The sequence below is a fragment of the Lampris incognitus genome, chromosome 14, assembly GCF_029633865.1.
Source record: "Lampris incognitus isolate fLamInc1 chromosome 14, fLamInc1.hap2, whole genome shotgun sequence".
Lineage (NCBI taxonomy): Eukaryota > Metazoa > Chordata > Actinopteri > Lampriformes > Lampridae > Lampris > Lampris incognitus.
In genome coordinates, this window is record NC_079224.1 from 37,390,652 (window position 1) to 37,418,084 (window position 27,433).

The following is a 27,433-nucleotide window of genomic DNA, read 5'->3' on the forward strand; positions in this document are numbered from 1 at the left end:
CTCAAGAGCATGTACATTTAAAATACTTCCATAAAGAAAAGAAAATCCATCTTAACCTCTGAAGTCTTGATCTCTGGCTTTCAGTCCTTTTTTCACACGCTAAGCAGTAAAGCCACCCCGGCCAGGATCCACTTGGCGGGTCTCTCCCTGGTTTTGAGACTGAAGGTCCAGACGTAGGTCGGTCCTCTGATCTTGGTTTTGTACAGCGGACACTCATAGATGTTTCTGGTCTCCTGGCGGTCGTTGGGCATGGCTCTGACAGAGATCACAGGCATGGCCGGGGTTAACTCCTTCAGACGGGCCTCGGTGATCACCCCCGTCTGGGTGTCCCACCTTGCCCCTAAGAAAGGACACAGTCGACGGAAAGTAGTGAGAGAAAGAGAAGTGGAAAAAGAAGACAAATGTGAAAGGGAGCTTCAGATTTGATGAGCCCCCCCCCCCTATTCTCCCTAATTGTACCCGGCCAATTACCCCACTCTTCCGAGCCATCCCAGTCGCTGCTGCACCCCCTCTGCCGATCCAGGGAGGGCTGCAGACTACCACATGCCTCCTCCGATACATATGAAGTCACCAGCCGCTTTTCACCTGACTGAGGAGTTTCACCTGGGGGACATAGCGCGTGGGAGGATCACGCTATTCCCCCCAGCCCCCCCCCCCCCCCGAACAGGCGCCCTGACTGACCAGAGGAGGCGCTAGTGCAGTGACCAGGACACATACCCACATCCGGCTTCCCACTTGCAGACACGGCCAATTGTGTCTGTAGGGACGCCCGACCAAGCTGGAGGTAACACGGGGATTCAAACTGGCGATCCCCGTGTTGGTAGGCAACGGAATAGACCGCCACACTACCAGGACACCGGGAATGAACTTTTTAGTCTTTTGAGACGAGTTGATGTGTCTATCTACCTTCCATGTAAAGCCCGTATACATATGCCCCTTCCCTTGCAGGCTGGTTGAAGTCTTCTTTAAACTTCTTGGTTACATCTACAGTGAGATTCATCTTATCCAGCGCCCATTCATTCTTACGGGCCAGCGACTGCATCACAGCTACAGAATAAAGCAAAGAAGAAATTAGAAAAGAGAGATGGGATGGAGGAAGGAAGGGGGAGAATGGGATGAATCTAATCCAGACATGTATGCCAAAGAAACCTCTGTCGCTGCTCCTCCCTCTGCATGCTCGCATGAACGATTACTATTTGTGTGTCCGTGTGTGTTTGTGTTACCAGTGAGGAAGGACTGTGGGTTGAAAAGCCCGGACAGCCAGACAACACTAGGCAGAGACAGGTCCTGAGTCCAACTGTCCAACTCTCTACAACGCAGCAACACATCATTATACCTGACAAGGTAGAGAAGGAGAAAGGGGGGAAAAAAGAAGAGAAGAGAATGAAGTTAATATTTCTCCATGGTTCTACTTGAAACCACCGGCGTCATAACACAATAACTCTATTTACTGGAGCTAAATGCATCAGTTTATACAAAATTATTATATCGTCACTGCAACTCATAAAGCCGTAGCTCATTAACAATGCATAATAACACAGTATTTATATCCCCTCCCTACTAAATACTTTTGTACGCAATGTATACACTATGCAGTATATCCATCCATCCATTATCCAAGCCACTTATCCCAATTGGGGTCACGGGATGCTGGAGCCCATCCCAGTAGTCATTGGGCGCCAGGTGGGGAGACACCCTGGACAGGCTGCCAGTCCATCACAGGGCCAACACACCCACACACACACACACCTAGGGACAATTTAGTATGGCCCATTCACCTGACCTACATGTCTTTGGACTGTAGGAGGAAACCGGAGCATCCGGAGGAAACCCACGCAGACACAGGAAGAACATGCAAACTCCACACAGAGGACGACCCGGGATAACCCCTAAGGTTGGACTACTCCGGGGTTCGAACCCAGGACCTTCTTGCTGTGAGGCAACAGTGCTAACCACTGCGCCACCGTGTCACCCTAGACAAATACACAGGTTTATTTGACTGCTGCTGTACGCGGGCACAATCGGCACAAAATCACAAACCACTGAGCCAGGCTGTAGGTGGACGGGTAGGCCAGCTTGGCCCAGGTGTCTGGGACATTGTCAAAGAACAGGGCTGTTTGCAGCTGCTCCATCTCCGAGGAAATTGCCAGTTCACCCTTTGAAAGAGAGTGAAAGATTTCATCACTGCACATGCTGAATTCATGGAAGTTTTCTAGAACATAAAAAATAAATAGCTAGATTTGATCTATTCACACAAGCCTGCATGAAATTTAACCGATACACAGTGATGTACTGGACACACAAACACGTGTGTAAGCAGGTATGCTTGTACACGAAAATGAAAGCATGCCTGTACGCACGCACACACACACACACACACACACACACACACACACACACACACACACACAAATAGCTTTTTCTGTTGGTGCATATTCAGATATAAACATTAGCATAACGATGTTCTCAGAGGTCAATCGGAAGAAAAGCGAAGGGAGTCTCAAAACCACATTTACTTCCAACCCCTTTTGCACAAAACAAAACCCTCCACCAAACACTGACACACACACATGCACTCTGCAGCTATAGGCTCACTTTGAGTCCCAGGTCTAACTCTCTGAGCGAGCGCCTTATCTCATGGATGAGCATGTTCATCCGCTCACACTCCTGGAAGCAGACCAGGATGTAGGGGGACCGTTCAACTGTCTTGGAGGTGATGTCGGACATATTGTACTCCTCCGGTAGCTTCTCCAGCACCTCGTCTAAAATTGTCTTCACCTGATCATGGACGGGATTGAGGGCAAGGTGAGAATTTGTTCAGTATTTTCCACATCTAAAAAAAAAAAAGGCAGACGGAGGACTGCGAAACCCCACCGACACCATAAACTGATATATGCACTCCCAACACTCCATCTTTGATACAGCTCAGTTTACATTAATGTTGTTTTACAGTATTTTTTTTAGCTTAACACATGCAGCCCTTCAGATGAATCTTGACTAAGTGCTAAAGTTGATTACAGCAGCACCCAGCCATGAAGCAGCTTCAACGGTGCAATGAAGTACTTGAAACATGTATTTCAAAAGCAGAGGAGTGGGTGTGGATAACTTCATTTGTTAGAGTTGAGGCCCATTCACTCTTAGTTAATCATCCATCCATCCATCCATCCATCCATCCATTATCCAAGCTGCTTATCCTAATTAGGGTTGCGGGGATGCTGGAGCCTATCCCAGCAGTCATTAGGCAGCAGGCGGGGTACACCCCAGACAGGCCGCCAGGCCATCACAGGGCTGACACATTCACACCAAGGGACAATTTAGTGCGGCCGATTCACCTGACCTACATGTCTTTGGACTGTGGGAGGAAACCGGAGCATCCGGAGGAAACCCACGCAGACACGGGGAGAACGTGCAAACTTCCCACAGAGGATGACCCGGGACAAATCCCAAGGTTGGACTACCCCGGGGTTCAAACCCAGGACATCCTTGCTGTAAGGCGACCACGCTAACTACTGTGCCACTGTGCCGCCCTGTAGTATAGTATAGTATAGGGCTGTGCGATATGACCAAAATCTCATATCTCGATATAGGTCATTCATATCACGATATAGCACATTTTCTGTAAATTCAATAAATAAATCTACTCATATACTTCCGTAATGTGTGTGTGAGTGGTGTTAGTGTAGATAGCGGGACCGAAAACTAAAGCACTTATGATCCTAATTCTTTTTGGAGGTGGTAGGTATTGTTCCAGAGAGTAAGGGAAAAATCCCAGAAAATTAAAATTATGCAAAATATGCATTTTTCTAAAAATGGCTAAAAACCACTTTTCTCGGCATTTCAGATGATTCAGAGCATCTTTGATTTTTTCACCTATATAAAAAAAAATTTCTAGGATTTAGAAATGTTTTGGCATTATGCAAAATATATGCATTTTTGCAAAAATGCACTTATGATCCTAATTTTTTGGGAGGTGGTAGGTATTGTTCCAGAGAGGACCGGAAAAATAACAGAAAATAAAAATAATTATAGTAATTATGCATAATTATGCATTTTCTAAAAATGGCTAAAAACCACTTTTCTCGGCATTTCAGATTATTCTGAGCATTTGGGGGGAGGGAGTTGGAGTGGGGGGGGTAAACCACTTTTCTCGGCATTTCAGATGATTCTGAGCATTTGGGGGGAGGGAGCTGGAGTGGGGGGGGGGGTTTAGGGGCAGGGGGAAGGCGGTTAGCTGGCAGGATGAAGAGGAGGGAGATTTAGACGGGTGGATAACCAAATCGCTACATTGTAGCGGGGTTCTTCTAGTAGTTTATATAAAATGACCACATAGAAAGGCCTATTTCTTATTACATTTTGAATTATATACTTGACAAATAAAAGTTTAAGTCTTAGTTAATCAGTTCAGGGAAAACTGAAAAACAGAAAAATGTTCTCAGTAAAAAAAAAAAGCTCACATCTGAAACAGAATTTTATGATAAAATTTAGTGTTTCAGATATTTATGATAAGTCACTTTTAATTCAGGATATTTATGATAAAAACTGTTCTGTCTTAAGTGATTTGTAATGACAGTTAAGGCCTTAAGTTGAAACTCCCTGAATAAAGTGACTTTGCACACAGTTTACGTGTGTGTACCTGTGTGCGTCTCTGTCTTTGTGTGTATATGTCAGAGTCTTGGCCTTGTGAGACGGACACCTGAAAATGTGTCTACCTTCTCCTCCAGGGTTTGCGAGGCGCCCTCCCCCATGACAGCATCTGGAGACTGCAGCTCCAGCAGAGTGTGAAACAGGTTATCCGACGTCACTGTCAGAAACTCAATTTCCGCGTTGGGATGTAAGCCGTAATGGACCGGACTCTCATGCGGCAGCATCTCATCAATGTAACCGTGGTAACCCTAGAGGAGATGATAACAAGTGCCATCCATCATTTTTTTTGGGGGGGGGAAAGTAAGAATATAAACACCACTGTTAGATAAATGGTATCATTTGTAACATGACATGACATACGCCAACTAGTGGACACTTGTATTCAAAAGGCTACACAGTACTACGGAGTTGACTCTAGGAATGTAACCCCTGCCAACCCTTCATCGAGGAAAAGCTGACTCAGCATGGTCGCTGCTGTTCAGCAATTCCCCGCCTCGCTGCGTTTTCACACCTTGCACACCTGCAGTATGTCATCGGACTCCACTGTGTTGAGCAGCTAATTGTGCAACATTTAACAGGTCTGCTGTGGCCACCAGAAACTCCTTAAAATGACAGTTTGCTAACACAACATCTGTTTCGAGCTACCTGGTAGTCCAGGTTGGAAGGAATGACAAATCCTGGGGCCAACGCCAGCTTCCTGTCAAACTGGGGGAACAACAATGGAAACATCTGTAATGGTTTTAGCTTCATAACAATGCTATACAAAAAATGTGCCTAGATAAATCTGTATCACTCTCTCTCTCTCTTTTGCTCTGTTCCTCTCTCTCAAACACACACACACACACACACACACACCTGGTTAGGCTGCATGTATTCTTCCAGGTATGTTCTGCAAAGCCTTCTGTCCCAGTCATCTGTGATGTGACCTCCATACATGATCTCACCAAAAAGATACCTCAGGTCCTCCCAGGGCACCTTCATCATCAGAGCCATCACCATAGTCACTATCCCTTCCATAAGCACCACCATCATCATCATCATCATCATCATCTCATCATCATCTTCCCTAAGAACACCTATTCACTTTCCCTCTTATACAAACACACACACAAACACATACAGTACGTTACCTGTGAGTTAGCCTCCAGATAGTTGTACAAGACGTTGACAGATATGGTCAGATCTCCGGTGTTGAAGGGATACTTCCTGTTCCAGCCCTGGGGACCAAACTTCCTCCTCTCTGCCACACAGGCGTGGAAATAACACAGTGAGAAGAGGATGGTCTTAAACTCCTGCTCACGACTACACTGGTCCAGAATGTCCTAGAAGATTAAGATGGTGATTACGATGATGATGATACTACTAGTACTACTACTACTCATAATAGAGCTATTTCCCAAACATAGAATTTGTGGAAGTGTAGAGAGACAACAAAAGGAAAGAGAGGCAGAAAAAAGTATACAGCTGGTAGAGGGAAAAGACAGTAATAGTATTATTGTTTCCTATTATTACTATCTTTGCCCTACTCCAGCGTACCCTTCAGCTACTATACTCCAGCATACATACACTCACCTGGTCGAAGTTATCCAGAGCAGCATGCAAGTTGGCATGCATGCCTGTTGGAGGCTCATTGGTGATCTTGATCGCATTTTCCAGAATACCCTATGAAAATATTACAATACCAGGATACAGCGGACATCTTTTCCCAACATGTCAGCTGCACTACCACTTTGCCATTTCTCACTGCTGATGGAGAATTGTTCGGAAACTCAAGAATCTGTCCTATATGGAGCCATAGCAATGCACACACAGCAAATAGCTCGGTGAGTTGTTCTCGGTGGAACATTTTTAGATTTTTTAAATAAAAAAAGTGAATAAAATGAAGAACTGGCTGCAGTTAACAGTGCAGGATATATACAAGAAGAGTACATAATGTGTATAACTGCATTGGCTTCCACGTCATCATAACGGGTGCTCTTCACTTCTTATGCCTATTTGACAATATGAGTAGGTGGAGGAGATGGGTTGAAACGATAACTTGCTCTTTAAATGTGGCGTGTTTGATATTTGTAATGTGGTTGTACAGACCTGTGGGATAATGTGCTCCTGCGGCATTGGGGTGGGTTCGGCACTCATAAAGACTCTGTAGTCGGGGTGGCTGCCTTCACAGCAGCGCTCCAGCAGCTTCTCCAGTGAACCCAGCCAGCGAGCCACCAGGTGGATGTTCTGTACGCATAAACACAATTAAATAAAGTGCTTACAAAAGACACAAAATCATTCTTTGACATCATACTTCTGTGTAAGCATCAGGGGAAACATGAGCATGCATTTTGAGCCAGGATGATCAATATCCACTGCACAGTGTTTGTGCACTTTTTCATAAATGGTCTTTTAGTGACTTTTGCATGACCTTCCATAACTTTTAGCTTAGTGTCCATGACCAAAAGAAACTATTTTCAGCTTTACCACTGAAAAGGCAGGTTTTAACACTATATATGATGTGAAGGTGAGTCCATATAACAGATACTGTACATGAGCCCCTCTACTCTCAACAACTTTTGAAAAAAATATTATGTACCTGTCCAATTGAAATCACAGACTGTTCAAACTGCACTTGTCTGGCATGCTGTCGATAATACAGCTACCAAATATGAAAGCTACCCAACGGAGGTGCATGGTAGCATACGAAGACAAAATATTGCATGTACTACATGCACAAATGACCCCCTCCCTTTTTTTTCTCCCCAACTGTATCTGGCCAATTACCCCACTCTTCTGAGTCATCCCAGTCACTGCTCCACCTCCTCTACTGATCCGGGGAGGGCTGCAGACTACCACGTCTCCTCCGATACAGGTGGCGTCATCAGCTGCTTCTTTTCACCTGACAGTGAGGAGTTTCACCAGGGGGATGTAGCGCGTGGGAGGATCGCGCTAGTCCCCCCAGTTCCCCCTCCACCCCGAAGAGGCACCCCAACTGACCAGAGGAGGCACTAGTGCAGCGACCAGGACACATACCCACATCCAGCTTCCCACCCGCAGACACGGCCAATTGTGTCTGTAGGGACACCTGACCAAGCCAGAGGTAACATGAGGATTAGAACTGGCGATCTCCGTGTTGGCAGGCAATGGAATAGACCGCCACACCACCCGAATGCCTGATACAAAAGACATTTTAAAGCCCCACTGCAACGTTTTCACCAACTGTTACTTTATTTTTTATTGGTCAATAAATCTTCCATGATTTTTACAACACCTTTCAAATATTATAATTTTCCACAACTTTTCAAGGACCTGGAAACTTCATTTTCAAATTTACTAATTTTTCCAGGTTTTCGATGACCGTATGAAGCGTGACTGCTACAGACATAAGTGAGACACAAGATTTACAGAAGTAAAGATTTGACACTGGACCTGAACATACGCACTTAACTAAACAAAACAAACTGATGTCTAACTGTGATTCTTCAGACCTGCAATATGACCCAGTGACCTTCCTTGGCAGCCTTCTCCATAGCAATCTCAGCCACAGCCTCTTGGCCCTGACCCAGGGACACATTGTGGAGCTTCCCCAAGTCAATGGTAAAACCCAGCTTCCTTCCTGGAAAAAAAAACATGCAGTAGAGATGGAAAAGGTCCACTTGTCCCTCTAAGTCAGGGTGTCACACTCCAGGCCTCGAGGGCCGCAGTGTCTGCAGGTATTTGTTGCAACCGTGCACTATACCACCTGATTTAACTAATTAGCTCACCTCCTGGATCAAGAAGGGAAAGGAACTAGTTTAATCAGGTGGTGTAGTGCATGGTTGCAACAAATACCTGCAGACACTGCAGCCCTTGAGGCCTGGAGTTTGACACCCCTGCTCTAAGTGGACAAGTGGACCCAAACCATGCCAGGAAAATGCCCCCCACAGCATAACAGAGCCCCCGGACCGCCTCACTGTAAGGGTCAAGCATTCAGGTTTTACCTTTCATTTGCCACCAGTCTATCTATCTATCTATCTATCTATCTATCTATCTATCTATCTATCTATCTATCTATCTATCTATCTATCTATCTATAAAGCAAGAGTGTATGTTTGTATGTTCACTTAAAACTCCACAAATACTAATTGTAGAACAAAAAGAAAGGTATCTTCAGAATCAGCACTTTCCAAGGATTGCACAGTTCGAAAAATATTTCAAAAACCAAGTAAAAAATTTGATTTATTTGCGAAAGAGGCATTCCAACGATGCTTTGTGGAGACTTCCAGCAAATCCTTCCAGTGGTCAAGGGAGGCACTACACCTAACATTATCAATGCTAGCCTGAAGGCACGCAACGTTATTTACCCTGAGGCGCTAGAGCACTGAGCGATTAATACACACATTGGCAAAGTAGCTTGATGAATGGATTGAAAATTATGACATTTGATAATTTTTGTTAATAAGATTCATTCATTTGACATTCGTTTATCACATGTATCATATCATAAATTATCCTATATTTCATCATTGATCATATCGTAAACATCAGATCATGTTGGTTGTTTTGGTGAGAACATTTTCCCCGGGCAACGCCGGGTACCTCTGCTAGTATTTATATATAGATATCAATCCATTTCTAACGTGGAGCAGAAGTCTCGCTCTGTAATCCCACAAGGAGTGAGATGTTGAAGGAAGACAACAGTGGATGTGAAGTGCAAAAAAGAAAAAGCAAAAAAGTCCTATCACTGTGCTGGCTGACTGCACTGGCATAGTCTTTTTATAATGGGAAAGTGTTTTCGGACACTTCTCAGAATATTGTGAGCTTGTTGGTGCCTAAAAGAAGAGCTCTTTAAGTGGATGTTATTTGGCAAGCACCATCGCCCCGAGAAATTACATTGCAGCAGCTTACATTACATTACAGTTCCCCAGCTAGGGGCACTGCTGTGTACTATAACTGACCCTGCGCTGTTTCAACAAGTGATTATTGTCCATGCAAGTATAAGTATTCATGAGTGAGTGAGAGTATGCATAATATGAATGCAATGAGTGTTCTGCTTTTCTGATCATTACCGAGTGACTCTACATCCTTCAGCGGGTCCACTCCAGGGGAGAGGATGAAGAAGACTGGGGAGGCTGGACCGCTCTCTCTGAAGGATTTAGCAAACTCTGTCTTCCTGCCTTCTGTATATTGCACCCCAAGCTTCTCTTCCACAAAGATCCTATGCCAGGAAACAGAATAGTTAGAAAAGAAAGGAACGGCAGTTTTACTGCACTGACAGCCTGCAGCTGAAATATTTTCTCTGGTTTCAATGGTGAAAAGTTGTCCTTGCGTGGCTAGAGTTGAAACAGGCATTTGATGGGGAGAATGAAAGACGTGGCTTCGCTACTCAAGTTCAATACTAACCGAGAGATAATAACAGGGTGAGTAGTAAAGGATGAAGCATTATCATGACATCATGACAGTACTGAAAAATTACCTACTTTTGGGATGATTAACATATAACAGAGTGGTGACTTTCAGTGCAAATATGCCCTACACCTTAATCTGACTCCTGGGGCCTCAATATCACCTCCTTCTGCATTACTTCCAGAAGAGAAGATAGACAAGAGAGGTATTTTACAACAGGATCCACCTATGTTGCCTAGACTAGAGATGCAGAGGATAAAGGGTAATGATAGAAAAGCTAGAAGAGGGGGAAGATGAGCAGAACCTGACAGCGTAGGTCATGCGGTCGGGCCTCAGGGCTCTCATCATGATGAGCTTCTGCAGGGAGCTTTTTCCTTTCCACTCCTGAGGAAACTTCTCCTTCTCTGGGCACTCAGACTCCACCAATTTCTTCCAGCGCTTAGGGGAGCCCTCGATGTCCCGGTCCAAGCCACGAAACTCATCAGTGAAACTCATCGTCTGGGCGGAAGACAAGGAAGCAGATTTATGGGTAAGACTTGTTACTCAAACAAAATGTATATGCAATGTGTGTCTGTACCTGTATGTGGGTGTATTTTTTATTTTTTGGATTTTTCCCCCTTTCTTTCCCCAATTGTACTTGGCCAATTACCCTATTTTCCGAGCCGTCTCGGTCGCTGCTCCACCCCCTCTGCCAATTCAGGGAGGGCTGAAGACTGCCACATGCCTCCTCTACTACACATGGAGTCGCCAGCCACTTCCTTTCACCTGACAGTGAGGAGTTTCACTAGGGGGAGATGTAGCGCGTGGGGGGATCATGCTATTCCCCCCAGTTCCCCCTCCCCCCAAAACAGGCGCCCCGACTGACCACAGGAGGCGCTACTGCAGCGACCAGGACACATCCGGCTTCCCACCCGCAGACACAGCCAATTGTGTCTGTAGGGACACTCAACCAAGCCAGAGGTAACATGGGGATTTGAACCGGCGATCTCTGTGTTGGTAGGCACCCGGACACCCCCATGTGTGCATATTTGTGTGTGTGTGTGTGTGTGTGTGTGTCTAAAATTTAACGTAAAGTACCTTGATGGCACTCCATGCTGAGTTTGAGAGAAAGTCCAGAGGGCTGACGTAACTGTGGTCAATGCTGAAACGCAGTAGGAAGTCCAGCTCTCGTACGTCTATCTCCTTGCTCATCAGCAGCAACTGCAGGAGGAAGGGAACGCACAGCTAGAACCACACAACACTGACGTACATGGTTGCGCACAAACGCTACATGCACACATTCAGACACACAAGTGCACAACAAAACCTGGAAGGCCAGCTGTGCGGTGAATGTGAGCTTGTCTCTCTCAAACAGCCCCCTGCTGATGTAATTGAAAGTGGAGTAGGTGATGCGGTCTATGAGCGTGTTTACTCGGCTCTTCACGTCCTCGCTGGCCTCTGCCATTTCCACTGCTTTGTGAAAGACCACGTTAAATGCCTGGGGATGAAAGACAAAAGAGTTTGGCTTAGTCTTCCCTCTAACAGATGGTTGATCATGGTATTAGAAAATCCATTTAATTCCTGTCAAGTTCATGGCAGTGATTTTTGTTATATATGAGCGGGAATTAAACGATACCCATGCAAATAATTACTTAATGACTCCCAGAGAATGATTATAGTGGTATGGTGAGATATTGAGTGCTTGGGACAGAAAAGCATTTTTACGGGCATCTACAGCGCTTCATAATTTTTGATTTTGAGATACTTAATTGATCCCTGTAGGGAAAGGAAGAGGGAAAGCTCTGCATTTAACCCATCCTAGCTGTGTAGCCAGGAGCAGTGGGCAGCTGCCGTGCAGCACCCGGGGACCAACTCCAGTTCATCTTGCTATGCCTCAGTCAAGGGCACAGACAGGAGTATTAACCCTAACATGCATGTCTTTTTGATGGTGGGAGGAAACCGGAGCACCCGCAGAAAACCCACCGCAGACACGGGGAGAACATGCAAACTCCACACAGAGGACGATAATCAAACCGCAACATGTGAAATCAAACACCTTGTTCATCTGGTGGTCCTAAACTCAACTATGAATGCTCTGCCTTGAAATAAAACAGTCAAAACGTTGAAAACAACAATTTTCCAGAACTAACTTATTGTCGTTCATAAATGGAACAGATCAATGAACAATTATATTGATTGATGAGATGGTTGATTGTGCAAGATGGTGGCGCAGTGGTTAGTGCTGTCGCCTCACAGCAAGAAGGTCCTGGGTTCAAACCCCAGGGTTGTCCAACCTTGGGGGTCATCCCAGGTCATCCTATGTGTGGAGTTTGCATGTTCTCCCCATGTCTGCGGTGGGTTTTCTGCAGGTGCTCCGGTTTCCCTCACCATCAAAAAGACACGCATGTTAGGGTTAGTACCGAGGCATGGCAAGACGAACTGGAGTTAGTCCCTGGGTGCTGCATGGCAGCTGACCTTTGCTCCTAGCTACACAGCTAGGATAGGTTAGATGCAGAGCATAATTTCCCTATGGGGATCAATAGAGTATATCAAAATCAAAAAAAAAAAATCAATGTGCAGATTAAAAAATATATTGTGGTACAATAACAAGATATGTAATTAGGATATTTTAATGTGCTGCATTTTGAGCAGTTCCATCTCACTAACCCTAACCACCCTTGCCACTAACTGGGCAATAGTACTATTGTTTATTGTCTGTAAATCGTATTGTATGGAAAAGAAAGACGGATATTGTCATACCGTGAATAACAAGTGCATTACAACATCTCACGAAATAGAAGTCTGAAATGTTTGAGAGAGTATTATTCGAAACTAGTTGACATTATCATGAACCTCAGTTTCTTAAACGTGTTTTTGTATATCTAAGCAGGTGTGTGTGTGTGTGTGTGTGTGTGTGTGTGTCTGTGTATTTTTAGAAGAAGGTGGCAGCCTGTGAGTGGTGACTTTCGCACCGTCACTCTTTAATTCGACTCCCCTGTTACCTTCAGGCTGAACTGGTACATGGGGTTGATCTTGTTGAGATCATTCATGATGAAGTAAAGCAGAGAGGCTCTGACAGCAACGGGGCGATAGTGCTCTCTCGCTTCGTTTATCTTCACCTCATTAACCTTAGCCTCCAGGACCTTGGAGACAAGAATGGCGTGGGGAGGTGGACGGGGGGTGGGGGGTGGGGTGGAGCAGGGATGGAGAGAGAGAGAGAGAAGAATGGAGCAGGGAGGGAGAGAGAGAGAGGGAGAGAAGAATGGAGTGGGGGGGAGAAGAATTGGGGGAGAGAGAGAGATGGGGGAAGCAAGATTGGATGAGAAAATAAAAGGGATAAAATGGGAAGAAGGGTAGATAAATAGAGAAGGGTAGAGAGGAGAGAGGAGGCAGAGCAGCGATTACACTTAGAGGTGAATCATAGTTGTCACAGTGTGACATTTAAACCACACCTCCATCCCCCCTCTCTCTCTGTCTCTGTCTCAAAAATACACACATGCCTCACATCACCTCACCTTCATCTCAATCTCGGCGGCGGTGTGTTTGGTGGTTTCTAGTTTCTCCACCAGGAGGTTGTCCCCGAGGAAGTTGCTCTCTGCAGCAGACAGCCTGGTCAGCAGCTCGTCTTCTAGCAGCTTCAGCTCGATTTTAAACAAGTTTTGCTGCTTGGTCAGCTCACTCTTTAGGGCATTTATACATACAGTACACACACACACACGCACACACACACACACACACACACACACACACACACACACACACACACACACACACACACACACACACACACACACAGTGTTAAGCAGAAAATTGGATAAGTATAACTTTTGGTAACAAGGAAAACAATTGCTGATTCAAATATCAAATATATACTGTAGAAAGGGACTGGTTGCACTACTTAGACACATACTATAATGAATGTTTATTATGATTTTACATAACAGAGCCAAGTATCAGCCTGAAAAGGTAGTCCAGTTCTAAAATGGAGGGTAAACTAAATTGAAATGGGGGGCGTCCGGGTATCGTAGCGGTCTATTCTGTTGCCTACCAACACGGGGATCGCTGGTTCGAATCCCCATGTTACCTCCAGCTTGGTCGGGCCTCCCTACAGACACAATTGGCTGTGTCTGTGGGTGGGAAGCCGGATGTGGGTATGTGTTCTGGTCGCTGCACTATAGTGTCTCCTCTGGTCGGTCTGGGCGCCTGTTCAGGGGGGAGGGGGAACTGGGGGGAATAGCGTGATCCTCCCACATGCTATGTCCCCCTGGTGAAACGCCTCACTGTCAGGTGAAAAAAAGCGGCTGGTGACTCCATATGTATCAGAGGAGGCATGTGATAGTCTGCAGCCCTCCCTGGCTTGGCAGAGGGGGTGGAGCAGCGACCAGGATGGCTTGGAAGAGTGGGGTATTGGCCAAGCACAATTGGGAGAAAAAGGGAGAAAAATCCAAAAAAAAACCCAAAAAACTTGAGCTTAGAGAAAACAGTGGATAGAAGGGAGTCTGTTGAATCAGCTGGCCCACCTTAAGGTGCTCCAGGTCGGGTCTCTCTTGGTTGACGACCTGAGCCAGGAGCTGGTCCTCCAGGCCATCCCGGGTCACCGTGAAATTGATGAGGGTTGTTTGGGCCTGGATCTCTGGCTTGTAGTGAGGATTGGCCAGCTTAGTGTGGAGGATCAGTCTGAAGCTTGGGTGGAAGTAACACTCCTTATCTCCAACCTTTATGCAACTGTGGGATGGATGGAAAGAGACAGCAGGAGGAACAACAGAGTCAGATTGGCAGAACTGTTAAAAGACAATTGTTAGCCGATCCCGCATCCATGAGTACAGTCACATGTTACCTGCCCTTCTTGATGGTGTGTCGTCCCAACAAAGGGTCTATAAGGGGGTCGATGGTCTCCTCTAGGTTCTCTATGAGGACGGTGTCACCTGTTAGCACGGCCTGCTCTATCACATCAACATAGCTGAGGAAGATAAGACATAATATATAACATTAAAAAATTGTTTAAATAACATTACAGAGGGGCTAGTGATGTAATATTGCAACACATTGGTATTGACTATTGGGGCAAAACCATAATATAATATTTTTTCAGTAATACAATCCAGCACCAAAAGTCAAACGTAAAAATAAGAAATCAATGCAAAGTACTTTGGTACGTCTTCACATGATGACAATCTATCTGACTGGGGAAAAAAGTATTCTATTAAAATCAATTTGCCCAACATCTAATGACTTAAGTCTTTATTGATAACAAAAGCAACTAGAAAAGGTGCAGTTCCTAGGAACTGCTAGTTTGGCTGTTCCGTATGATTCTGTTTTTATTATTATCATCAGGAAGGTTTGTGTTTGTCTGTGTAAAGGGAGACAAAAAGGGGTCACTTGACTTACTTAGCTGAAATGAAATGACCCAGAAGTAGGCGTGGTCTCAAGACATCACTAACCGGAACAGTGACTCATCAGTGATCATTTTGAGGGGTCATGTGACTAACCTTGGTCAAGTTAGTATAATTGTGTGTCTGTCCGTATATGCCTGTATGTGCCTCTGAGTAGCTTGTGTGTGTGTGTGTGTGTGTGTGTGTACAGCATGGGGATGTCAATTCCTAAATCCTGAGCCACGATGAAGAAGCGCATCACAAAAGGGCTCACTTGACTTGCTTAGTTGAAATGAAATAACCCAGAAGTCCCATGGTCTCGTGACATCACTAACGGCTACTCACCACTGATCATTTTGAGGGGTCACATGACTAACCTTGGTCAAATCAGTATAGGTGTGTGTCTGTGTGTCTGTGCATGTGTTAATGTATGCCTCTGGTAAGACTGTTGCTTTAAGGCTGATTCCCCTCATAATGGCTGTGTGTGTGTGTGTGTGTGTGTGTGTGTGTGTGTGTGTGTTTTGCTTAAGTAGATATGCTCTATTGTATTGCTGTAGCCTGTCTGTGGCAGCTTATGCATATGTATATTATCTCATTTGTATATCATAGAATCTTAAATCCTGTAAAAAGTCAAACTTGTATGTACATATACTACATGTATAGTTATATAGGTTGTAGTTGATCAGCTGTTTGTGCTGCTCAGTCTGATGTATTGTATGTACGACTTGGATGAAGATGACGTAATAACTCCACTGAGAAAGTTTTTCAACTTTAATTTCACAAATTTCAATCAACTTTTTTTCTACAAACGTTTTTAATCCTCCCAGCGATAGCGCCGTAGGTATTACTGTGGTCTTGTATGTGAAGTTGAAACTGTTGTTCTACCTTGTATCGTGTGGACGGGGTTAGTGCTAGAAAAAACAGGCCGAATAAGAAGTAGAAGCAGAAGAATAATAATATATATATGGAGTAAGAATAGTAGCTTGGCTGAAGTAAATATAGCTTGGTCATAAATTGGTATTTAACGACACCGGATCTCGACTAGCAGGCACACAGCAAGAATATAACTAACGCAACTGGATTCAAAACAACAGAACCAAAATTATCATTTGCACATGGAGACTAAGTAATTTGGACAATAAAAATAAAATAATCAAAAACAGTCATTAAAGTATAGTACACCCCTTCTTCAAACCATTTTCACTCCATGAGGCTCTTTTAACCGAGTTAACCGACAACACCGACGATCCTCTCACCCTTTCTGTCCTAAATTGACCACCTTCAGGCTGCTCCCATAACGACTCTTAATCCACTTAATGCCCTGCAACTGAGGGTCAATGAGAAGAGGCCAGCGTTCACCTGGATGTGTACACACAGATAACACAACTTGAGTATTTGTTGACATGAATGATAAACATAACAGCACACCGCAACAATAAGGGTACATAGTGTCATAGATGTTGACAGAAGACAGCTCACACATGTTGAACAGATGATCCTTGTCCCAAGTTTGTAAACGGAGGTAAGCCTTGTACTGACTGCACATTTACACTGGAGTTGCTGATGTTGACATCGTAAAATAGATGCTTTTGCACCAGCAAAGAAAACCTGAAGTTGATCTGTTCTCATTTCCACTTCTGGTGTGGGAAGATGGCGGTGTGAATCACGTTTGCAGCAGCCTCACCCAGTACCGTCCATGCAGTGTCTTTGTCCATGTCTGCATATAAGTTTGTCTTTGTTTGACGGCTGGGAAAGCTGGTGCTGGATCGGCTGGGAGAGCTTGGTCTGCTGCGTCCTGTGGGCCCAGCGACCACGGCCCTGCCTGGAGCTGCGCCCAAAGAGGAAACGCCGAGGGTGGTCTGACAGGACACGAGAGTGGAGCAGGCTAAGCTAACTGCTAGCCCATGCAGACCAGCAGTTCCGGTAACACTGAGGGCAGTCTGGCGGCAGCCTCACCTAGCGTTGACTGTGTTTTTGGCGTCATTGTGTGGAGTGCGGGGAGGTGTGTCAAAGGTGTCTGGCTGGGAGAGCTAGCATTGGATCGGCTGAGGGAGCCTGGTCTGCTGTGTCCCATGGGCCCAAGGACCACGGCCCTGCCTGGAGCTGCACCCAAAGAGGAAACACTGAGGGCGGTCTGACAGGATGCAGAAGCAGGGCAAGCTAAGCCAACTGCTAGCCCATGCAGACCGGCAGTTCCGACAGTCATCCTGGCTGGCGTTCGTTTTCTTGGACCGTGATTTTTTTGTTTAGTTTGGATTATTGTGTTAGTTATATATGTGTTAGTTTGGATATGTGTTCTTGTAGTTTTTGGATGTATGTTTTTGTCTTTGTGCTGCACTGCTGTGGGCTGGGGGGGGACGATGTTTCGTTTCATTTCGTGTGCGCGGGTGCAAGAAATGAGATGATAAATAAAGTGTTCCTGAGTCCTGATTTCCAGTCCACCATGTTGACGATATGCCACAGTGCAAAGAACCAGAGTGCATAGAGAGCATTGTTCAGCATGTGTTGTCAGAGCATTTAAAGCCCCCACTTACAGTTGATGAGAATAGTCGCATTCTGGGTGGACATTTTATCTCCCGGCAGGCCCTCGTTGTTCCACTGGGCCACTGTAGCATCATCAGTCAGCATGGACACCGGGTCTAGGCCCTCTGTCATGGGGATGGGCACCTAATGAAGCGATAGAGATGAAGAGAATGATGGATAGAGGAGAAGGGAAGATACAGGCTATCATGAACCTGTTATAAATCTCTTGTTGTCAGCAGTGGAAATGTGACAGAAGGAATTGATGGGGGAGGGAGAGGGAGGGAGGAAAGAGTGAACTGTGGGCATCAGGCCAGGTCTGAGGACGGTTATCACATGCAAAGTAATCTGGAAGCGAGAGAGGAGTGGAGTGGTGGGTGAAAGAAAAACATCTACACACATACACACACATACAACTTTTTTCCAGTACTTATGCCTTTCAGAGTGGTTTTTGGAGAAGCTATACATGACTTGGGGAACCGACCCTCTGGCTGCGGAGGAATGGCATCCAGAGGTTGTCCAGAAGCTCTCTCCTGTACTTCTTAGAGAAGGAGCCGGCGTAGGAGATGAAAGCCGCTGTCAGCAGGACGTCACCACAGAGAGTTTCCTCCTGCTCATGGTACTGGGCTACCGAATGAGCCCAGCGCACATTCTCGCTCTAGTGCGCAAACACAGACACACACAGACACAGACACAGACACAGACACAGACACACACACACACACACACACACACCGAATTACATAGTCAAACTTAGTCGGCAGCCTATTGCAAGCATCCGCATAATGCCCAAAAAGTGCTCTCAGCATCACGGAGCTCAGCAAACTAAACTTCAACTGGCTGGTGTTTGGCTCACCTCCAGTCCCCTGACCAATCGATTGGCGAGCTCTATGGTCTTGTTAGTGCAGTTGACCTCATCCTGACACCGTAGCTTCTCTGAGGTTGCTGTCTCAAAAGCTGTCGTCAGAGTTTCCAGACTGCTGTCCAGTTCCTGAGAAAGAGCCGGCGAGAGAGGACAAGTTGGATGAGGATAAAATAAAGAAGAAAAAAAAGGAAAGAAAAATGAAAATGAAAGCAATGAAAAAGAGGGGGGAGGACACTGAAAAAACAAGCGTGAGAAGAAAAAAAGAGGATCAAACAACAGGCGGTAAAAAAATCTGGTGGGAAGAGAGGAAGAAAGGATGGGAGAAGAAAAGGAAGGCTGGAAAGAGGGATGGAAAGGAAGTGTAACAGACTCACAGCTAGTTTCTTCCTGATGGCCTCGAGTTTCTCAGCAGCCTCAGCCAGATCAGCACTGGCCTGAGACAGGCACATCCTCTTCACCTCTACTTCACAGAATACCTGGGTACACAAAACAGTACATATACATCGTACAGTCACAAGACACTTACGATAACGTGTGACTTGAAGGAATCAGCAGCGCTACATTCACGTCTCAGCCGTCATGCGGTGGCATGTATGTCAGTTACTAGATTTGATTGGTAATGCACTGGTTCTTCCGGCTAGTGGTAGGCACAGGCTAGTGTATTTGACTTATGTGTAGATAGGTAGGTGCTTTTCCTGAGATAAAGTTGTAGTCTATGTCAACACAAATGACACCCAGAGTGGTATTATATTATATACAGCAAATAAAACTATGACACACACACACACACACACACAAATAGGGTTTTAGCTTGGAACATACACCGATCAGCCAAACATTAAAACCACCTGAAGCCACTACCATCAAGGAATACTGTTGCCATGACAATGTGTACTTGTTTAGGTAGGTGGTACGTGTCAAAGTAACATCCATATGAATGCCAGGACCCAAGGTTTCCCAGCAGAACATTGCCCAGCGCATCACACTGCCTCTGCTGGCTTGCCTTCTTCCCATAGTGCATCCTGGTGCCATCTCTTCCCCAGGTAAATGACACACTTGCACCCAGCTGTCCACATGATGTAAAAGAAAACGTGATTCATCAGACCAGGCCACCTTCTTCCATTGCTCCATGGTTCAGTTCTGATGCTCACGTGCCCATAGTAGGCGCTTTTGGCGGTGGACAGGGCTCATCATGGGCCCTCTGACCAGTCTGCAGCTACACAGCCCCATTCACAGCAAGCTGGGATGCACTGTGTTCTGACACCTGTCTATCATAGCTAGCATCAACTTTATCAGCAATCTGAGCTACAGTAGCTGAGTACAGTAGCTTCTGTGGGATCAGACCAGACGGGCTAGCCTTCACTCCCCATGCACATCAATGAGCCTTTGGTGCCCATGACCCTGCTGCTAGTTCACTGGTTGTCCTTCCTTGGACCACTTATGGTAGATACTGACCACTGCATACCGAGAACACCCCACAAGAGCTGCCGTTTTGGAGATGCTCTGACCCAGTCATCTGGCCATCGCAATTTGGTCCTTGTCAAAGTCACTCAGATCCTCACGCTTGCCCGTTTTCCTGCTTCCAACACATCAACTTCAAGGACCGACTGTTCACTTGCTGCCTGATATATCCCCACCCCTTGACAGGTGCCCTCGTAACGAGAGGTTTTAATGTTTTGGGTGATCGGTGTATCTCATCTATATCTACAGCCTCTTCCTCTAAATGTAGTCTATAATAGCATTTTCAGATTTGATTTGAGGTGTCCTTACTGAATCCATCACTGTTTCATGTATGAAACACTTAATTGGTGACCAGCTAATTGTAAAAGACACGTTCACTGGCTGAAATTTATCTTTTGATGTATTCAATTATCATTCCTATTCAAAACAAAACAAGAAAAAAAACAAAAAAAAATCCGTATAGGCCACTTGCTCAATATCCCTTTTTTGATGGAAAATCTCTAAAGAAATTGGGAGTGCCTTTACATTTAGAGCTACATCTGATTGGAATAGCCTGCCTGTTTCTCAAGATCCATCACTTTTTCCATCTTCAACTCATTATCCTTTATGTTTCAGTATCACAACTATTTTTGTACATGTGAATATGTCAAATATGTGGTGATATGTGTGTGTATAAATATATATCGTATATACACTCACCGGCCACTTTCTTAGGCACACCTGTCCAACTGCTCGTTAACGCAAATTTCTAATCAGTCAATCACATGGCAGCAACTCAATGCATTTAGGCATGTAGGCATGGTCAAGACGATCTGCTGCAGTTCAAACCGAGCATCAGAATGGTGAAGAAAGGTGATTTAAGTGACTTCGAACGTGGCATGGTTTTTGGTGCCAGACGGGCTGGTCTGAGTATTTCAGAAACTGCTGATCTACTGGGATTTTCACGCACAACCATCTCTAGGGTTTACAGAGAATGGTCCGAAAAAGAGAAAATATCCAGTGAGTGGCAGTTCTGTGGGCGAAAATGCCTTGTTGATGCCAGAGGTCAGAGGAGAATGGCCAGACTGGTTCGAGCTGATAGAAAGGCAACAGTAACTCAAATAACCACTCATTACAACCGAGGTATGCAGAAGAGCATCTCTGAACACACAACACGTCGAACCTTGAGGCAGATGGGCTACAGCAGCAGAAGACCACACCGGGTGCCACTCCTGTCAGCTAAGAACAGGAAACTGAGGCTACAATTCGCACAGGCTCACCAAAATTGGACAATAGAAGATTGGAAAAACGTTGCCTGGTCTGATGAGTATCAATTTCTGCTGCGACATTCGGATGGTAGGGTCAGAATTTGGCGTCAACAACATGAAAGCATGGATCCATCCTGCCTTGTATCAACGGTTCCGGCTGCTGGTGGTGGTGTAATGGTGTGGGGGATATTTTCTTGGTACACTTTGGGCCCCTTAGTACCAATTGAGCATCGTGTCAACGCCACAGCCTACCTGAGAATTGTTGCTGACCATGTCCATCCCTTTATGACCACAGTGTTCCCATCTTCTGATGGCTACTTCCAGCAGGATAATGCGCCATGTCATAAAGCTCGAATTATCTCAGACTGGTTTCTTGAACATGACAATGAGTTCACTGTACTGGCCTCCACAGTCACCAGATCTCAATCCAATAGAGCACCTTTGGGATGTGGTGGACCGGGAGATTCGCATCATGGATGTGCAGCCGACAAATCTGCAGCAACTGCGTGATGCTATCATGTCAATATGGATCAAACTCTCTGAGGAATGTTTCCAGTACCTTGTTGAATCTATGCCACGAAGGATTAAGGCAGTTCTGAAGGCAAAAGGGGGTCCAACCCGGTACTAGCAAGGTGTACCTAATAAAGTGGCCAGTGAGTGTATGTTTATATATATATATGCATATTTCTCATTATTTATGTTTTATTACTGTATTGCATTTGTAACACGCTGTGTATTACCTGCTTAGATTTTATATTTATTATTTTCTATCTGTTTTTTTTTTTTTGTACAGTTGGCGTCGAACGAGGGAGGTGAAGGCTGATTTATGAAGGCTGTTGGTGCCAAAGAGCTGTATGTGTTCTATAGGTACTTGTATGTGCACAATGAAGTGTGTGCGTTTGTGTGTGTGTGTTAGTGTAGGGGTGTAAGTGTATGCATGCATACTATTTGTGTGTGTATCATGTAATAAAGACCCCCATGAAAACGAGATGGTTTGCCTCAAGGGGTTTATCATTTCAATTAAGTCTCAGTATGAATTATTACACATAAATATTTCAAATCCCAGAGGAAAGACATAAATATGAAGTGTTTACTTACATACATCTATCCCAGGCAGCGCGGTGGGTGGAGAGAAAGGATATGGTCTGTCAAACAACAAGAGCATGGTACTGCACACTGAAAAGGTAAACACACTGATGTGGCTAGGACGACACTAAATACAAGTGACAGTGTGTGTGTATATCCGCGAGTACCTCGTGAAAGCGTATAATGTTGATGACCCAGGCGCAGAGCCCTGCAGCGGCAGAGGATTTGAGACGCACAAACTCAGGGTTGAACTCCGGGTCACTGAGGTACTCATCTCTCACACATCTCACAGTAGCCTCGGGGATGTGCTCCTTGTCAAAGTTCACCAGAGCCTGCAAGAAGTCATCCACCTGTGCCCGTGTGGACGAGTATGAGTATGTACGCATCGAGTAAAAATGGCATATAATCCTCTATTCCCCCCACCCCCACCCCCAACTTTTTCTCCCCAATTATATCCGGCTAATTATCCTATTTTTTCCGAGCCATCCCGGTCGCTGCTCCACCCCCTCTGCCGATCCGGGGAGGGCTGCAGACTACCACATGCCTCCTCCGATACATGTGGAGTCGCCAGCCGCTCCTTTTCACCTGACAGCGAGGAGTTTCACCAGGGGGACGTAGCACGTGGGAGGATCACACTATTCCCCCCAGTTCCCCTTCCCCCCTGAACAGGCGCCCCCACTGACCAGAAGAGGTGCTAGTGCAGCGACCAGGACATATACCCGGCTTCCCACCCGCAGACACGGCCAACTGTGTCTGTAGGGACGCCCGACTAAACCGGAGGTAACACGGGGATTTGAACCGGCGACCCCCATGTTGGTAGGCAACGGAATAGACCCCTATGCTACCCGGACACCCATAATCCTCTATTCTATTCACCACTATGTATTGCGTATGAGCCAGAATTATGGCTGACAGGATAGACATGTGACAATCGACACAGTGCTTAGCTTGGGATAATGATGTTTGCTGCACTGCAATGAAATCTTTATTAGTAATAACTGTTGGGTCATCACTTTTAAAAGTTTGCAAAATATTTTCACCAAGAGAAATAAAAGACCCGGAGTAATAAAGTAACATTTTACGTGTTTACCACCGTTTCTTTTGCAATTTCAAGAGATACGGGGCTACAGGCCTGGACAGAATGATGTGTGCATTCAACCTAATGGGTATTTTTATTATGCCATCTTAAAACTGTCTCATCCAGTTGGGATATATTTGTGCTGGGCTGCTATGGCTGAATGTCTGTGAAGCATTATAAATATAAAGACCTATAAATATCTTCAGCAGTTCCCACCTTGCTCATCACCACCTTGGCCGCCTTCCAGCTGCGCTCTTTGGGGATGCGGCCCTGAGGAGCCAGCAGCACTAACACGGCTGCAGAGACGTTGGTGACGATAGCTGGAGGGTTGGGGAATGTCCTCAGCTCAGTGAGATTCAACTGGAAAGGGAGGTGCACAAGCATACGCATGCAAACACACACACACATGAAGCGTACATACATACATTGGAGAAATACTGTCACATCATCTCAAATCTCCCTTATTGTGGCTTAGACATAACAACTTGAAGGCTGTGTGTTTGTGTTACCCTGTTAAGTGTATTGAGGGCTGCATTAGCTGCCTGGAGGGCCGGCTCAGCCTTGGCTAGGTCCTCCTCAGTCTGTTGCTGCTGCTTGGTCACCTCAGCCTGGATGGCTTCAACCTGAACAATCACATCAATGGAGAGACAGGTCGGTGTTTTTTAACTGCAGCGGGTACAAGTTTTGTGCATTACATTTATTGTACATCATAATCTCTCTGGGCCCTGTGATGGCCTGGCGGCCTGTCCAGGGTGTCACCCCGCCTGCTGCCCAATGACTGCTAGGATAGGGTCCAGCATCCCTGCGACCCTGAGAGCAGGATAAGCGGTTTGGATAATGGATGGATGGATGGATAATCTCTCTGTTTATTTTGCAGCTCTGCCAACCAGAAATAGGGAATAAGAATCTCTGTCTCTCTCTGTCTGTCTATCTGTCTCTCTCTCTTAGTCTGTCTGCCTCTCTCTTGCTCTCTCTCTCCTGTCTCTTTCTCTCTTGCTCGCTCTCTCTCTTGCTCGCTCTCTCTCTTGCTCTCTTCTCTCTTCTCTCTGTCTCGCTCTCGCTCTCTTGCTCTCTCTTCTTTGTCTCTCTCTCTTCTCTTCTCTTCTCTTCTCTGTCTCTCTCTCTTCTCTGTCCCTCTCTCTTCTCTTCTCTGTCTCTCTCTCTCTTGCTCACTCAAATTCAAATTCAAATAGCTTTATTGACATGAACAGAAAATATGCCATTACCAAAGCAGTTTGCAAAAGACTAAAGCCTTACATCACATATTAAACACATATCAAATTCAAATTACATCACACATTAAGACATAGGTGTCATCACATAAGCATGCTCCATATCTTTGCCCACCGAAGCAGTCAACCCCTTTTTTCCTCACTGCCATACAGTACAGTGCAACAAATGCCACATAGTTCAATGCAATGACTCAACAGCATATATCTTGGGGATCTCACAGTTCCCCAAGATATATGCTCACTCTCTCTCTCTCTCTCTTCTCTCTGTCTGTCTGTCTGTCTCTCTCTCTCTCCCTCTCCATGTATTGTTTAGCAGAAATATAAAAATACATTAATTTTTCAAGTGTTTTTCACAAACCCAAGGATGTTGTTACACTATAACAGAAACAAGATGATACAAGACGTTACAAAAACGATACAAAGCAATACAAAGCAAGGCAAGCACAGTTTGTAAACACTAAAATATTTAAACTAGATATGCAAGCAATGGAACATCAACATATAGATATGCATCCCGTAAGGAATACACACTCACTCACACACACACACACAAACACACACATACTCCTACCTTTTGCTCCTCGGCATCGGCTACGGCCCTCTCCTGGTTGAGCTTGTCGGTCTGTTGTCCTATTTTGGTGATAAGAGCCTCTGTGTCTGTGTTTCTCTGCCACAGCTCCACCTCTTGCACTGCAAGCTTAGCTTTCAGATCCTCCACCTGTGCCCGGGAAGAGGATAAATGGAGAGACCGAGGGGTATAAAGACTTTATGACGATGGGATGAGTGTGAGGATCGGTGTGCAACGCAGATGGATGTCTGTATCATCTGCTGCGTTCAACCAGTGCAGTCCAAAATGTGCCGACCTGTGAAGCTGTAGTCTGTAGTTTCTGTAGACCGTTCTCTAGCCTTTCCATCTTCTGGGCCAGCTCTTTGCGTTTTTTCCCCAGCAGGTTGCCATACAGCTTCATAAACTCCAAGAAGCTCTTGGGTGTAGTGTAGTTGAAGTGCTTCTCACTCTGCTGGTATTTGACGCTCACCTGGGATGCAGCAAAAACAAGGACATCACAAGATTATTTCAGAGAGGGTACCAGGATGCGACGGTATCAGCCAGTGTGCTGTGCAGACTCACCTCATTGACACTGGTGTGCGTATAGGAGATGAACTCACTGATCGATGCACGGACATTTGACTGTATAACAAAAACATACAAGAATTAAAGGGGGAAAATGTTGATAAGATAAGAGAGAGGAGTATGGCGAGCTGCTTTATCGTGTATTCATTGTAAGGCACTAGTCACTAACATTCAAATACTAGTACTTATCTTTTATGCCCCTTTTCCACTACATGGTATCGGCTCAATGCAACTCAACTCGACTCGCAGTCTGTCATTTTCCATTACCGTAACAGTACCCCCTCAGTGTAGCTGGTCTGCACTGATTTTGGTACCCACTCCAGTTTTTTGGGAACCTCGACAAAGGTGGTACCAGAAAAGTGGTAACAGTTACCAAAATGCCGGTACTTTCCAGTGAGGGAAAACGAAAAAGTCAAGTCGAGTCAAGCCAGTACCATGTAGTGGAAAAGAAGCATAAGACACCCGCCGCTTTTCTGACTGTCACTACTCGTTATTGAAAAGCCACTATTTGCTAAAAATTAGATACTAAGTATATTAGAATAAGTACTAGTTGCTTATTACATCATGACTAGTCATGTAACAATTCAATAACCACTACTTCTTGTATTCATACAACACACTGAATGTGCATGCCAACGTGTCCTAGACAGAGTTAATCTGGAAGTGGAGTTCAGGTTCTCCACCTGCAAAAGTAATCTTCATTAATCATCAAGCACCATTTATAATATATCCGTCCTTTGTATGATCTGTGAGATGACAAGAGCCCAGGGTTTTTGTTTTATATTTACAGCCCCCACCAGTCCCCCTCTTCCACGTTAGATCAGCTAAACAACAAATCAGCATCACTTCTCCAAGAGGGGGACCATCACCACAAGTGAAACAAGGAAACTCAGAGACAAAAAAAGACAACATGTATCTGATAAGACACAGACAAGAAATAGACGCTGGCGTGTGTTCAACAAAAGATTATTATCAAATTGATCTTATCAATATCAGTTTAGGATGGCAGTTATCATTGGCGGTCACTCGGGGTCGAGTATGACTGTCCTTCTAGGTCCTTGTGGGTCTTCAGGTGGTATCCTTGTGGGAGGACGCCTGTGCATCACAGCTTTTTACGTGGAGAGGCTGATGCGCCTGCAGTCACCACACAGTCCTTGGCAGGGGGTGGCCAGAGTCCAATGGCGTGGAGAACCAAGACTGGGGACCACCCTCTGTTGCAGCCTTCATCCACCTTCACTGCCATTGTGACCTGTAGACATCTTCCACCAGTTACGCCATTGAGGTCTTTGTTGGATTGCGCTTCGTCTGGAACCTCCCCCTTGACCTGTCCACCTTGGGGGACTCTACCAGGAGCCAAGCTCCAGACGGCACAGCTATTGGGATCATTGGTACATGCAAGCTTCTCCACCACGGCAAGGTGGCAATCCAGGAAAAGATAGCAGTTATAGCA

The 27,433-nt window shown here is 45.5% G+C and overlaps 1 protein-coding gene across 1 annotated transcript in view; it reads right to left on the reverse strand.

Moving 5' to 3' along the window:
• Positions 1 to 92: 92 nt before the first annotated feature.
• The window catches only part of dnah9l (dynein, axonemal, heavy polypeptide 9 like), an 80,195-nt gene continuing 52,854 nt past the window's right edge, over positions 93 to 27,433 (reverse strand). The window contains exons 57-87 of the mRNA XM_056293619.1: positions 25,981 to 26,040; positions 25,715 to 25,888; positions 25,423 to 25,569; positions 24,129 to 24,242; positions 23,836 to 23,979; positions 22,709 to 22,891; positions 19,122 to 19,223; positions 18,739 to 18,873; positions 18,367 to 18,540; positions 17,897 to 18,029; positions 16,619 to 16,721; positions 14,828 to 14,950; positions 14,511 to 14,715; positions 13,506 to 13,670; positions 12,993 to 13,133; positions 11,318 to 11,488; positions 11,089 to 11,211; positions 10,316 to 10,509; positions 9,675 to 9,823; positions 8,115 to 8,242; positions 6,733 to 6,870; positions 6,217 to 6,306; positions 5,775 to 5,966; positions 5,500 to 5,619; positions 5,290 to 5,349; positions 4,710 to 4,892; positions 2,596 to 2,778; positions 2,041 to 2,156; positions 1,224 to 1,336; positions 907 to 1,047; positions 93 to 340 (exon numbers count right to left, since the gene is read on the reverse strand). Of these exons, the coding sequence (XP_056149594.1) occupies positions 93 to 340; positions 907 to 1,047; positions 1,224 to 1,336; positions 2,041 to 2,156; positions 2,596 to 2,778; positions 4,710 to 4,892; positions 5,290 to 5,349; positions 5,500 to 5,619; positions 5,775 to 5,966; positions 6,217 to 6,306; positions 6,733 to 6,870; positions 8,115 to 8,242; positions 9,675 to 9,823; positions 10,316 to 10,509; positions 11,089 to 11,211; positions 11,318 to 11,488; positions 12,993 to 13,133; positions 13,506 to 13,670; positions 14,511 to 14,715; positions 14,828 to 14,950; positions 16,619 to 16,721; positions 17,897 to 18,029; positions 18,367 to 18,540; positions 18,739 to 18,873; positions 19,122 to 19,223; positions 22,709 to 22,891; positions 23,836 to 23,979; positions 24,129 to 24,242; positions 25,423 to 25,569; positions 25,715 to 25,888; positions 25,981 to 26,040 (4,452 nt within the window). The remainder of the gene's footprint in view (positions 341 to 906; positions 1,048 to 1,223; positions 1,337 to 2,040; positions 2,157 to 2,595; positions 2,779 to 4,709; positions 4,893 to 5,289; positions 5,350 to 5,499; positions 5,620 to 5,774; positions 5,967 to 6,216; positions 6,307 to 6,732; positions 6,871 to 8,114; positions 8,243 to 9,674; positions 9,824 to 10,315; positions 10,510 to 11,088; positions 11,212 to 11,317; positions 11,489 to 12,992; positions 13,134 to 13,505; positions 13,671 to 14,510; positions 14,716 to 14,827; positions 14,951 to 16,618; positions 16,722 to 17,896; positions 18,030 to 18,366; positions 18,541 to 18,738; positions 18,874 to 19,121; positions 19,224 to 22,708; positions 22,892 to 23,835; positions 23,980 to 24,128; positions 24,243 to 25,422; positions 25,570 to 25,714; positions 25,889 to 25,980; positions 26,041 to 27,433) is intronic.